Source organism: Alligator sinensis, unplaced genomic scaffold (genome assembly GCF_000455745.1).
Source record: "Alligator sinensis unplaced genomic scaffold, ASM45574v1 scaffold392_2, whole genome shotgun sequence".
Lineage (NCBI taxonomy): Eukaryota > Metazoa > Chordata > Crocodylia > Alligatoridae > Alligator > Alligator sinensis.
Genome location: NW_005842145.1, coordinates 1,153,871 through 1,168,217, shown reverse-complemented (window position 1 = coordinate 1,168,217; position 14,347 = coordinate 1,153,871). Strand labels below are relative to the sequence as shown.

The 14,347-nt window shown below is 42.9% G+C and overlaps 1 protein-coding gene across 9 annotated transcripts in view; it reads right to left on the bottom strand.

Moving 5' to 3' along the window:
• Window positions 1–1,059: 1,059 nt before the first annotated feature.
• GLIS3 (GLIS family zinc finger 3) overlaps window positions 1,060–14,347 on the bottom strand; it is a 354,919-nt gene continuing 341,631 nt past the window's right edge. For 7 of the 9 annotated variants that reach the window (XM_025206209.1, XM_025206208.1, XM_025206213.1 and 4 more), the window contains 2 exons: window positions 7,977–8,159; window positions 1,060–1,569 (listed from right to left, as the gene is read on the bottom strand). In XM_025206209.1, coding sequence (XP_025061994.1) covers window positions 1,400–1,569; window positions 7,977–8,159 — 353 coding nt within the window. In that variant the 3' untranslated portion in view covers window positions 1,060–1,399. Of the gene's footprint in view, window positions 7,198–7,976; window positions 8,160–14,347 lie in introns of all 9 variants that reach the window. The other 2 variants (XM_025206214.1, XM_025206215.1) reach the window with 1 other exon arrangement.

Genomic DNA, 14,347 nt, shown 5'->3' with positions numbered 1-14,347 from the left:
GCAGTGTGGGCTTAGGGCTTTTTGGAGCTAATCAACAGGTAGCTGGTCACATCCCTCCGTTTCTTCCTTGGAAAAGCTGTTTAAGAAGAGCTTGAACTAATGGAGAGAGGCTTTGCTTTCTGATGGGGTGATAAACATTGAGTTAGGGGTGATAAACACTGTTATCAACTCCCTGATGGGCTGCTCAGAAGGGGAGGGGGAACCCCTTCCTAATCAGAGCATCCTGCCAGGGCCTCACCCTGCCCACCCTCAGCTCAGCACTATGGAAGGTAAGGGAGGGTTGCTGTAACACCCCCTGGCTTCTACCCTGAGCCACTGCAGGCATGTGCCTGCATTTCTGGCATGTCTATGTGGTTACAAACCCAGCCTAGCCAGGTTAGACTAACCTGCAAAGATTGAATCAATTCAGGCTCAGCCTTTTTGAATGTCTGTCTCTAGCCTTTAAGTGTAGTTAACACATCTTAAGTTTAACATCTGACAAGGCCCTCAGGTTCCTCTGCTTCTGTTCTTTCAGCTATCCCTTCTTAATGTTTCCAGCTGGGGATCTAACCACCACAAGTGTAAGCACAAGAGTAAGGCAATACAGAGGTGGCAGGGTGTTCCTGCTTGCCCCCCCTCAAATATTGTGGCAGCCTGCTGCTATGGGAGGTATTAGGGTGGGAGGACAACATAGGGCATGAGAGGAAGTAGGATGAGGCAGCGTGCTGAGAAAGGACCTAGTCAGAGCTACTGCCACCATTGTGTGGCCAGGCCCTTAGAATTTCCTCACTATTTCATAGATTAAGCAGGGCTGTGGTCACTAGCAGTTACTGCAATGGCTGCAGAATTTGCAAGGAGTTGTGTTGGGAGGTGATGGGAAACAAAAGAAGCCTCACTTCTCCCATCTGTGGGGAAGGGAATGCTGTAATTGGTCAGCAGAGGTATAGGCCTTGGTTGCCCTCCTCATTTCTGACAACAGCATCCTGCCCCCACTGCCATGAAAGTAGAGCAGGGCCTGCCACACTGTATGTTCAAAATCATTTTCCTTCTGTTCTAAGAATCTCATTCTCTCTTTGTCCCCTTTATTTGAACTCATGGACAATGGATAAACCATTTGACAAGTACCCTTTATTAACTTCAGATCTAGTATAACATAGACTGTATCAGGCAAAGTTCATTCCAGGTTTAACTCCATCAAAGTCAATAGTTATACAAACAGAGAAATTTAAATCGCTGCTTTTTGTCTTGCTCTCTCTGGATTCAGAGGATTCAGTTTTGCCACAGACTTTTAGGAAAGTTGAATCTGGCTTGTTATTTTCAGAGCCCTGGGCACAAATATCTCAAAGTAGTTTGTTGATTATTTACAGCTTTACTTCCTGCCTGCCACTTTCTTGACAACTTTAACAGTCTTTAAAAATGGTCAGTTCTTGAAGCATGCTCCCCTTGTGAGATGTTTGTTTACACCATTTCTTGGTTTAGATTTTTGGCATGATTTAAAAACATTTCTGGAATATCTTTTATTGTAGCTTGAACTTGGCTGAGGGATAACTAGCTGGTTTCCAATGTATCTTGTATTGTCCAGGTTACCTGCTGTATAAAACAGAGAGGTGGTTAGCCATGTTAGCCACACTGCCTACCTTTTGTATAGAACTGGCATTGATAGAGCACCAGCTTTTTGTGCTTGACATCTCTCCTCATACACCAAAGATAAGACAAGCTAGGGACTATTTCCATTGTGTTCAAGTCTCTGAAATGAGTTTAGAATTCCATAGGCATATTTAGAAAAATAATGCATCAGTCTTAAATTCCTCCTCATCCCAGTATGCATTTAGTTTGGAGAAGCCTGTGAACCAAAACAACAATGTAAAAAAATCTTAAAAGTACAAAAGATTTAATTAAATAAAGCTTCATATTTTATTTATGCCCCCTCTCACCAAGTAAACACACACAGAAGCAATAATTTTTTTCTGCAGCTCCCCAGCCCTCGTATATCCCATAATTATATCCAGTCTTCAACTCTGACCCAAAGAAAGATGACTTTTTAGAAGAAAACTCTGAAATATTTTCCTTATATCTGTTTCTAATTACATTAAGCAGTCTAAAGACTAAGCATTTTATGGTGAAAAACAATGGCTGGAGCAGCCTTGTTCTAAGACACCCACAACAAGACATTCCATCAGTCATGTCAGTGTGTTATAAATTTCCAGTTTTATTTTGTACCATATGCACAAACCCTTCATTTTACCTTTTACATAAAAAGGACTTCAAGAAGCAAGACAAAAATAACTTACGATTATATGAAACATAACTGTAACAAATCACAAAAGTATACATATTAATAGAAAAAAGTGTAACTAATTGTTCAAAAGATTTATGACTTACAATATGCAACAGATGTGACACTGTAGTAAAATCATCCAGATATACAGTATGGTATATGGAGTTCAAATCTATATATGTGAACATGTATAAATATGTACAAGTGTCTTAAGGTTGATGGAAAACATATTTCCACTCCCTCTCCCCACCAAAGTGCTTTGTGTAAAAATATTACACAAGATACTCTGCTTTCTGTATAAAATAGAGATTTTTCTTAATAAAAACACACCCCGTTAATTTTTAAATGTGGGTTTTTGCTGCATCTGTTCCTAGAAAAGATAATAAAACAGACAACTTCACACAAACAACAAAAAGTGCTGTTTAAAAATGTTGCTCTAAAAATTGTACAGTCAAAACTGGGAACAAACACATTTAGATGATTTTTTCACAAAGTCATTCACAACTCTTTAAGGAAATCACAAAGTACAATATCATATGACAAGTGGCATTAACATTGCAACACTTCAGCAACTGGTATTAGTAAACTATAATGTCTTTCTTTTTGATACAAAATGCTGTTTGAAGCTACATTTTTCAACTCCAGTGTAGACCCTTTTCTACTGTAGACATAAATATACCATTTGAGGCCAAGAAACAGAATGATATAAAAAGAATTATTGTAAATTACTTAATTATAATATTGTCTAATGTACATTTTCTAAAATAAAACCATCTTTTAGATATAAATCCCTTTAGAAAGTTAACATTATCCAGCAATCTAAAACAAAACGTATCAATGAGGCACATGTATTTGCATGAAACTCTGGCATTAAACTTTGTATGTTTCCATAAGCACCATTTTTCTTCTGTAACGTGACAAACAATTCCCTATTTAAATATTCAAGAAAACAATTATATAGAAGCGTTCTTTTGCCTATAACTCTCTGATTGAACCAAGTTGATCTCTTGAAGTCTGTCTGTACTCGTATGGGAATAATGAAATAATCATGAGGAATCACTCTTTAATATATAAGTAAACAAGGCATACCTTTCTACAAGCCGGGAGGTAGCCCATCTCCATGTACTTCTGGTGACAGTATTGTGTTTCACTTTATGATCAAGGCACTTTAAAAACCAATAAAACATGTGATTGACTTCTAAGAGTATTTTTTTTTCAAACTTAGCTGATAAAAAGGAAAACTGTCAATGTCCACTTTTCATTTGGTCTTCTTCTATTGTTTCTGTTGTGCTTTGCCATTATAAGGCCACCTTGCTGCATAGTTGGTGCGTTCACAGACTAGAAAAAAGTATTTCAATAGCTTCAAAGGTCAGAGAGGTCTAAATCTGAACTCTGCAGTTATCTCCACTTGTGACACACAGTATGGCCAGGTACAGACATTACACTTGTACTGATAGAAGTGATCAGAAACCAGCCTATACCTGTAACAGAACAGAAGTACAGTACATATAGACTGGCTTTAAAATGGCAGAACCCAGTCTAATATTTGCACCCCACAACAGATGGTGAATGTGTGTTCTGTTCACTACTGATCTAAACTATGTTGCTTACAAAAAAACACGCAACTTAGATTTTGCTTCGGGCTTTTTGAATATCTGTACCTAGCCTAAGTGATCAACACATTTTGGTGGGGTCTTGGTTAGAAGGTAAACTTAGCTAATTTGACAACATACATATCCAAGGAGCTATTTCTCCCTGTATTGATGTCAACTTGGCATGCCAGAGATGGGGGAGCCACAAGGGGCCCGATTCTTATGACTGGCAGTGACTGCATGCGTGCCTCCGGGTGGATTGCAGGGGAGGGGCTGAGGTTATGCTGCCCCAGCCCCTTTCCATGTGCTGTGAGCTGCGTGTGCACCCGCTGCTGCCAAGAAGCTGGTGCAGGGGCTTCAGAGCCCAGCACAGCTGTTTGCAGCCTCCCAGGTGCCTTCCATAGCCAGCCCAGGCTCTGAGCAGTTGTACTAGGTGGCTGGCAGGCTACAAACAGCTATGCCAGGCTCTGCAGCTCCAGCACTGGCTCCATGGTGGCAGCAGCTGTACACATACTTCTGGGTGGATAGTGGTGGAGGAGCCAGGGTTATGCTGCCCCAGACCCCTCCCTGGCTATGCACTCAGAGGTGCACACGCAGCTGCGGTAGTCATGGAACTGGTGCCAGGGCTGTGGAGCCCCATGCAGCTGTTTGCAGCCTCCCAGCTGCAGTCGGCCAGGGCTCTGGGCAGCTGCTGGCAGAAGCTGCCCAGAGTTCAGGTCAGCTGTGGCATGCTGAGGAAAATGGCCCTGCCTACCATGCTCTGCCACGTGTGCTGGGGATTGCTGACCTCTGCCTTAAGCAAAAGACCAAGTGAGTTATGCTTGCTCCATGGCCATAGGATGAAGCTTTAATATAGGATAAAATTAAATCTCTAGCAAAAATTACTAGAGTCAAGGTCTAGTACTCTTTGGAGTACTCAAGGTTAACTCTTTGGGCCAAATGTAAATGATATATATGTCTGTGTCATCAACTGCCTTGCATTTCAGCTTGGTAGAGAAGCTTCAGGTGAATCTGTACTATTCTTTGCCATTGCAAACAGTACATCATAATAGCTAGGCCAGTGGTTATCAACCCCTTAAGACTCAAGGCACACCTTGCTAGATTCAAGGCACACCTCAGAAAGTACCATATCTTGGCTTTTACTTGTTTTTTGACTGCAAGAAAATTAAACAACAATTCTTCTATTGAAAGATTATAATAGGTCCAAATGTTTTGGACACTATGGATTCCTATTTGAAATGTCCGAGTTTATCTTATGAATCATGTGTAGGTGTTTGTATACCTAACAATGGACCACCCCACAACACCTTTAGAAGGATCTTGGAACACCCTGATTAAAAATTACTGATTTAGGCATAATGACACAAGTAAAGACAGAGGGTCAAGTTCATCCCTAGTATTGAAAAAGCGAGAAGAAAATAGATGGATTTAAAACAGAATTTCTGGAATTAAGCTGATCCATACTGCTATGAAATTAAGTGTTCTAAATGTATACTTTACATTTATAAAATAGATTAAACTTTCTCATTTGAGTATGTGTATTCAGATGTGTTTTGTCAGTATTCAGAAACCCCTTATCCCAAATTCATTCCTGGTACAACTCCAGCAAAGTCAGTACTGTGAAATCCAAGATTAATTTGGCCCATACTTTACTTGATAGATCACAAAAACATCTCATGTAAAGTAGCTTTTTAAATGACTTCTGAAATCCAGTCGTGTAGACTAAGGATTCATTTGGAATTCCTATGGCCTAGTGTGCGAATAAGCTCTGACAAGTTGCAGCATGCAACTTCCTGGACTACAATAATTTCTTTGGATCTTAGTTCTTCATATTGTCTCAGGTCCTAATCTAAAGCCATCACAATATTAACAAACATTAACATACATTAAGAAATTCCAAAAGATTTTGTACACAACATGGATGAAAAACTAAAAAAATAGTTTTAAATAAGTAATCAGCAAAGACGCTTCTGAATTACATGGGAGCACAATGATGACAAAACTCATATATCTACACAAAACTTCATTTTTCCCTAGGCACATGTGGCTTTAAGGGTGGCTGAACTGATTTGGTCATAGCTTAGGCTGAAACTTTGCAGGTCAAAGTTTCAGCATGGAGTTAAAAAGAAAAAAAATAACAGCCAAGTTGTGGACCTCTAAACACCAACAAACCCTTAACTGGAGGAGCCACTAATGGAAAAACCCTGTAGAATGGTATAGGGATAAAGCCAAAGAGGATCAATACAGATTTGAATGGCTTCTATACAAACTTATTATAAAACCCTACAAAATTTAATGGGAAATGCTTGTTTGCTACAGGTTATTTTTAACCTTCCTACAGAATCTAGAACAGGGATATAATTGTCTATTAAATTCAACAGTGTGGTTAAAAATTATACAGGAAGATTATTATTTATTAAATTCCCCTCAGCAGTGCTAAGATACAAAGGAAGTCCTTGTACCATTTAAGCTAGTGCAGTTACACTCTTCTTATTCATTGTATAAAATACTAAAACAGAAGAAGCAGTGAAAAAATAGTAATAGCCATTCTGAAAGACTGAAAAGCCAGAGGAATGGGAAGAAAAGACCAAACCAAGGGTTGCTGGAAATCCATTATCTGTGGTTTTTTGCTTCACAAAGAAACCGCAACAATGCATCCAACAGGTGATTCCATGATGTGTCTTAAATTGTTCTCCCTTTTTTGTGTTTTTGTGTGTGTTTAGGTTTGGAAGCACCACATACAAATACCTTGTGCAAAAAATGTGCCTTTAAAATGTTTGTAGTGTTCTCAGGTTTTAGTCTTTAAAAAAGGATTTTCCAAAACCACATTTTTAAATGATGCCACCAGTGCTGCTTGAAAGGATTACAGCAGCAGCAGTTCTCTTATAGTCAGTCTTTGATTTCCCTTTAAGAAAACAGCAGTGCTGCCATGCAGCAGAACAAAAGAAAAGAAATTATTGCTAAAGTTTTGGCAAAGTTCTCTCTCTTTCTCTCTCTCTTTTTTTAAAACCATGTTCCCCTTCAACCAGTTACTTCTGTGAGGCTGACTGACTGGCGACTGCATTTCCTGCTGTCCAGTAGGTATGAATATGCACAGATACATGTGCATACATGTAGCAGTCTTATATATGAACAATAATATAACACTCATCCTGAACATCAGACAGGAAAGATGATATGCAAGAGCATTATGATGTGCCTTGGACTATTTTTAGCCTTCAGTATAGACAGAGGAAAGCTGACTAGGACAACGATCCACTGCATTTATTTGAAGGAAACTGGTGTCCTCAGATCCACTGCGGAACGAATCACCAAAGATACCTGTGGGTGCTGATGGAAGATCATAAACTAGAAAAAAATATAGAAATCATTCATTAGCACTGAACAATGTTCAGATGATGTCTGTAGTAGTTACACAGAAGTACAGTAATTCATACTGAACATACCTCTTTAAAAATCCATGCTATGAACTCCTGAATTGCTTAGTATGGGAGAGAAAACTTTGCTCCATTGAATCCAATGGTAAAATTCCAAATATGCTGAACAAGGCTAGCATTTCACCCAGTAATACATATATGAACACTCCCACAAACACACATGCACTCTGTGTGGTGCATGTGTGTGTGTGTGTGAGAATGTGAGGATGGACCAACTGTGTGTGCACCAGGCCCATTCTTGTTATGTAAATCTAGTCAACTAAAATTCATGACTAAAAAAATGTTTTTTGATTGGTCAAAACTTCATAAGGCCAAAAAAATAGATTGAGTCATCCTGGCTAGCTGCTACAATGCTTCTAGCAGACCACAGAAATAGAAAGACTATACAAGCCTTAGGGGAGAGTATTACAAAGTGAATACATGTGACAGTATATGTCTCACCCAAAGAGGAATTTAGAATTTAGAGAGCCATATGGCCAACACAATCTGTACACATGCCAGCTGTCATACAGTGTGCCTGAACCACATCCCTAAAGCCAAACACCCTAAAAAGTACTGATACACATCTGAGCTTTGGGGAGTCAAGCATCATCCTTAGTTGGAACAGAGTCAACAAAGCAACAAGTCTTGGTAACATTTATGACTGAAATGTAGATGCCTTGGTATTTTTAGTCCACAATAGTCACTTACCTGTAATACCAGAATGAGCTGAAAAGGCTCTGTGGAAAACATCGAGCCCTGCTTGGCCCATTGAGGAGGGAACTAGGCAGTCATCAAAAGTAGGGATTGTATTACAAGAAACACCATGTTGCATGTTCCTCTGAGTGTCAGTGTAATGTGGGGGGCAGAAAGTCTGAAGTTGCCCATAAAAACCTAATACAAAGAGGAAAGAAGACATTAAGATATCTGGATATTTTGTTTGGATGGCATAGATAGAGATTCATAGTACACTGGCAATAAGAAACACAATAATTAAAATCCTGGTTACATTGACTGAAATTGAATCCGTTGCCTTTTCTTCTTTTAGTCCTGGTTCATTACATAGCTTTAAATATGAGAATGCTTCCTTTGGAGCAGAAGTGTAAAAGATCTGGCCTATGGGCTGTATCTGGCTCACAGAGACATGTCATTTGGCCTCCAGTGCTGCTCATGACTCTCAGAGTGACCCACAAGCAACAGGCAGGCCTCACCCAGCACCCACTACAACTTCCTAGAGCAGAAGAGTGGCTAATGTGTGCAGCACGTGGCAGCCACTCCACATTGCAGAATGCAAGCTGGAGCAGGCTCTGCAGGAAAGGAAAGTGGAAGTGGGCGAGGGTGTGGGGCCATGTGACAGCACCTATGAGGAGCTCCCCCATGGACAGGACCTGCTGCCTCGGGCTTTCTGCCAAAGAGACCTGAAAAGTGGAGTGGGTGAGGTGCCACACCAGCCAGGACAAGTGCTGGGCTGAAATCCGCTCAGGGTGCTGTGCCTCAAGTCTGAGGTGCAGGGCAGCTGTGGGGAAGGGGGATGCTGTGCACTGGCAACTGCCCGTGTCCAGGTTCCTGCTCCCCAGATTGCATGATGGGCTGATCCATAAACCAACACTCCCCTGCATGGGCACCACATCTCTGGTGTGGCATGAGGCAGATAGGACCTCCGTCCAGCCTGTAAATCTTGCTGAGGCCCAAAGGCAGGAGGGGGGATAGGGTGAGCAGCCATGTGAACAGTGCTGGCTTTTTTGCCTCCAGTACATGTGGAGGAAATGATTGAGGGCTTGGCCAGTGCTGCCCAGGTTACAGTATAGCCCTAGAATGACCAGAGCAGGACCATGCTGCAAGTGGCACCCACTCCAGCCACTACAGGATATCTATGGGGGCAGTCTGGTGGTCCAATCCAGTCCAGTCTGGCCCAGAGACCAGCCCCTCACCAGTCATCTAACTGTGGGGCTGGATGAGTTTGACACCCTTGCTTTGGAGGAGTTTGGACCCTCTGGCTCCCAACTACTTTCAATCCATCTTGCAACCATCCAGTTTTGACACTATCTATATGCAGGCACTAGCTGACCAAAAATCATTATGGGGAGATTTTTCATCTTAATGGAAAAGGAAGACATGCTCATGAGAACTCTCTTCATTCTACAATCCTGTGCCCAGATCTGACATCCCTTCAAACTTCTTTTGGATGATTTAGAGCCACAGTCTGAAGTACTAATCTAAGATAATGAAAAATGTTCCTGAATGAGGACTCCGTAGAACCTATGCTAATTTATACCAGATGAGAATCTGTTCCATTATGTTTAAATGACCCGAAACTGCTCATCGGGGTTTATTACAAGGGAGCCTTATTTGAATTTTTTATTTTATTGATTATAACGCACATACAAATATTGGGTAAAAGTTTTGTTCTATAAATGCAGGTATAAATAATCAGGAAAATATAATCTGTTACAGCATGCAATAGACACACTGCAAAATAGACATTGCAGAGTATGGACTAGACCTAAGAGTAGATTTAAGGCTGGGCAGTGTACAACAGACAGATCTGTCCAATACACTTGTGCATTTGCCTTCTGTTTACAGAGCTACATATTAGGTCTAGGAAGGGCACATCCAGGGGGGTGTACATGCACCCCTTTGATTCCTGGTCCACCCAAAGTTTAAACCAACTGCCTGGCAGTGACAACAACACTTCTAGTCAAGCAACAGCGAGGGAGTCACTTGCCTTCATGGCTCATTATAATCTACCTGATCCCTTCTAACCTCTTCATTCCACCCGTATTAATGGCCCTCTTCTCTTTAATAGTCTTGATGTTCCACCAGTCAAGCTGTCCTTTGTTCTGGCAATTCTACCTGCTAGGTGCTTCTGATAACGAAGCTCCTATTTTATGCCCTACAGATTGTTTTAAACTCATTCCAATTAAGTTATATTTGTTTTTGCTTCCATCTAAAACTGATTTATACAGCCCTAGGTCTTGCATATTACTAAATCTACTAGTTTATTTTTAACTAAATAAAAACATGTGTTGCTTTATATGTGATGATGCATCTCACCATCTGTACCTACCTTTTAAAAATTCTGGACCTGCCCATGGTCTAGGATATAGGCCGTTGCTGCTAATCACAATTTTTAGAGCCACATGTACACCAGCCAAATGTAAAACCATTATTAAACCAATATTTCCAAATTGGATTAATGCTAACAAAAGGTTCTTACTTGCCATCGGGTCCAATACCCTCCCCTCCATTCACTCCCTCCCGTAGAAAAACTAAGGAAAACAAGCAGGCAAATGTCTTGAAAGGTTTACCCAGAAGTTAGGGGTAACTACATCCTTGTCCATTAAAAGACATTAAATGTGGGAGTTATATAACTTCAGAAGATGTTGTAAGCAAACAGTCCATTTCTAGTGACTGGTTCGTCATTTCTCATGCTGAAGAATATGCAGCAGTAAGTCATACCAAAAAGCCACTGTGGGAAAAATGACCCACTGCCTCAGAAAGCAACCTAAGGAATTTCCTGTCTCAGGTTTCTTCCACAGATAGTACTTGCAACAGAAAATACTGATGTACTAGGCTGACTGCTCTAGCCAGTCCAGTTAACCAATTCTCATATGACACAGCTTTTGTAGAGTAATTTCCTTTTTACTTAATAAAGTGAAAGATCATTTTTCCCTAGACTCATGATGCACTAGAACCAGAAAAGTAAAATCTCTTTACACATCTTCAGTAAACAAGGTTAGTACTACAGCTTTTGGACCATGAATCATAAAGTCAAATAAAGAGTATGTGGAAAAAAATGGTTCATTGTATTTTGGATGAGATGTAAAATGAAGAAAACATTGGCCATTTGTAGTCATTAAAAATGTAACCATATTACCTCTGAGTCCTCTTAGGAAAAGTAAAGGAAGTAGACCCAGTGTACTGAACAAATCTTAGTTTGGGTATTTAGTAGAGACAGGCAATGTAAATAATGCAAACTTCAGTGCTATTCATAGCCTTAAGATTGTCCAGATGCCATACAAATGATGCTAGTTTCAGGCACATCTAAACTTAACAATGATAAATATATACTCTGAACACTCAGTGTGTGTCCACACATGCAGGCACGTGTGCTTGCAGCAGCTCAAATAGCAGCAGCACAAATTTGTGCCGGAGATTTGTCAGGGGGCAAAGTGTGCCATTTGGGTCAAACTGACCCTGCCCAGCTCCTCCCAGATCTTCAGCCAGGGGGAGCTAGGGATTCGAACCAGCATGGGTGAGCAGCTAAGGGCTACGTGCCCTCAGGAGCTTCTGAGACCCATCCAGTTGGAATCTGGGGACACTAGCCCCTTGTGCCAGATGGATTGCTAAAGCAGCCCAAACCCTCTACTCTCTGCAGCAGTTTGGCAGTAGGGGTTGCTGCCTGGCTGTGACCTGCTGCCACCTGACAGCATCCACCCCTTGGACCTGCGGCCCCATATCTGTGTGCCTGCCAGACCCAGACGGGGACCACATGGCTGCCTGGGCTGTGGTACAGGCTCAGCAGCAAAGTCTCTTGCACCTCTGGGCCAGCTGCCAATGGGTTGTGGCTGCGGTTAGCTGTCATGCAGCACTGCTGTCATGTCTTCTGGTGCCCCCACTCTGCCATCTGGGCAGCTATCACCCAGGAGATGTGCTCATTGCAGTGGCCCACTTAGAACTGTTGAAGCATGTCCTCCTGGCCCCAAATGGCCCCAGCTGAGTCCCCAGTGCTGGCCCTGGGCAGGCTCCTCCAATCGGGTCTCACCACTTGTCCCATCAGCAGGGATCCTGGTGTTCCCTGTTTAAAAATTGCAAATTCTCTAAAAAAAACCCAACCCAAATTCTCTAATTAAAGTACCCAAAATCTGTATTCCTCCATGATTAAAATGAAAGGCCACTATGTATAGAGAGATCAGTTGGACAATGGTTTATTGATATATTTACAATTTTAAAGCAATTTGGAAGGCTGCCAGTGCACACAGAGCCAGCCTGGCCTGCTGGCATGCACCTTTGGACAAGATTGGGCCAACTCCTGCCATCACCCGGGGCTTCTGGCACTGCAGGCAGGGCCATTGGGCTGGGCCGGTTCCTGACTCTAGGTGCCCTGCGTGCCATCGGGTTGGCAGGAGTTAGCTTGGTTTTGTTTGAAGGCTAGTGCCAGCGGGCTGGACCAGCTCTGTGTGCCACATGGAGCCCCCGGGTCTCAGGTGATACCTCATACTGCTGGGGGTCTCTGCCAGCAGTGGCAGAGGGCCCACTGATGGCTGCTGCTGCTGCTGCTGCTGCAGGGCAGTGGGGCCTGTGTGCCATAGAGGCAGGCAGGGGACCCACCCCTCCCACACAGTCCCTGCACCCCGATAGTTCCCCAACCCCCACACAGTCCCCTCCACCCCAAAGTCCCTATCTACTGGGGACAGAGTCTGGGTCCCAGGCAACTCCAAGCACTGCTGCCAGCCAAGCTCTGCTTCTGTTTGCGTGCTGGAGCAGCCAGGGCACCCAGCAGTCAGAAATGCTCTGGTTGGGTGCTGCAGTGTTTCTTTGGAGGACAAAGCCTCTGGTTGCTTCAGGGCATGCTCCAGGAGTGCACCCTGCACCGCTTTTTACCACTGTGTTTTCTTTAGAGTCCGCACTGCAAATATGCAGCGCAGGGAACATTTTTTCATTCCTAGCGTACCTCCTGCAGTGTCTCAAACTGCTTTGAGATGCTCCAACAGGCATGTGCTTGCTCATCTGGATGCAGCCTCAGTGCCCATCTGTGGGGTCTGCTTATGTCAAGGAGTAACACCAGACCCTGAGTTTTCTGAAAATTAGCTGATAGATGTAGAAGCAGTCTACACATTAAGAAGTAACTATAGGGGTTTGTTTGGGTAGCAAAAAATGGACAAAAGGACCTGTTGTTTGCCTTTAAATAGCAAAGAAACAAGAGTAAGTAGCCCCTGATGGTATGGGGAAGATATCTGAAGACCAGCTAAAGACAGCTGAAAGTAAAGGGAGAAATCTTCTCTAGGAAATCATGGTCACTTATAGGGTGGGATATCTAGACAGAGGTTAAGTATGGCTATGCGAAATGGGCCCTATTCAATTCAGATTTGGATACGGCCCAAATCGGGGACAGAGATTCTATCTGTTGATTCGGATCACTGTCCCTGATTCGATTTGGCCAAATCCGAATCTGATGATTCGATGCTGATGCAGTGAATCAGCGATCTGGACACAGGCACAGTTTTAAAAGTTTTTTTCTACATACCTTGAAATAGCAGCGTGGCTCATGATCGCTGAGATGCTGGGGCACATGGAGTGTCCCACAGGAGCATGGTGGGGCTCTCCAGCATGCTTGGCCGCAAGGGTCCTCTGATTGATTTGGATTCAGAGATTTGGCCCCCGAATTGGGGGCCAAATTGTGCGAAACTGAAGTTTTGCACAGCCCTAGCGGTAAGTGATATACAGAATCTAAATATCTGTATTTGGGAGGGAGGCATCTATATACCATCCAAATGATAGGACATCTGACTATGAATATCAGCGTATTTGTCTACTACTAGTGATTAGAGACTTTTCACTCTGAGCTATCCAGTACTTACTTATAAGGTATGTTAGTAGGCAACCACTGATTGTCTGGATCATGGTGTATGCATCAGAGGTCTAATCAGTAGGCCTGTGCGAAGCGGCTAGTATTTGTTTTGGATTTCGATTCAGCTGATTTGAGGGACAGTGATTCAGTTCAGTGATTCAAATCACTGTCCTGAATTGACTTGGCTGAATCGGATTCAGAGATTTGGCTGCTGCTGAATCTCAATCTCCGAATCACCCAAGCCCATCCCCCACCTGCTCTCCCAGCTCGGCAATGGTTGCCCCACGTGCCCCAGGTCAGTGTGGAGCAGTGGGAGGTGATCCGCACTGCCCCCCACTGTGTGGGAGGGCTCTACACAAGCCCCCCCCTCCCCCCCCCCCATGGCTGCCCTGTCTATCCCATCTCCGGCCCTTTAAGAAAAAAAACAACCTGGTATCACTGGTTGCTGTCGGGTGGGGGGGTGATCCATGAGCACCCCAAGGTCACTGCAGCAGCTGGTTAATCCCAGGGT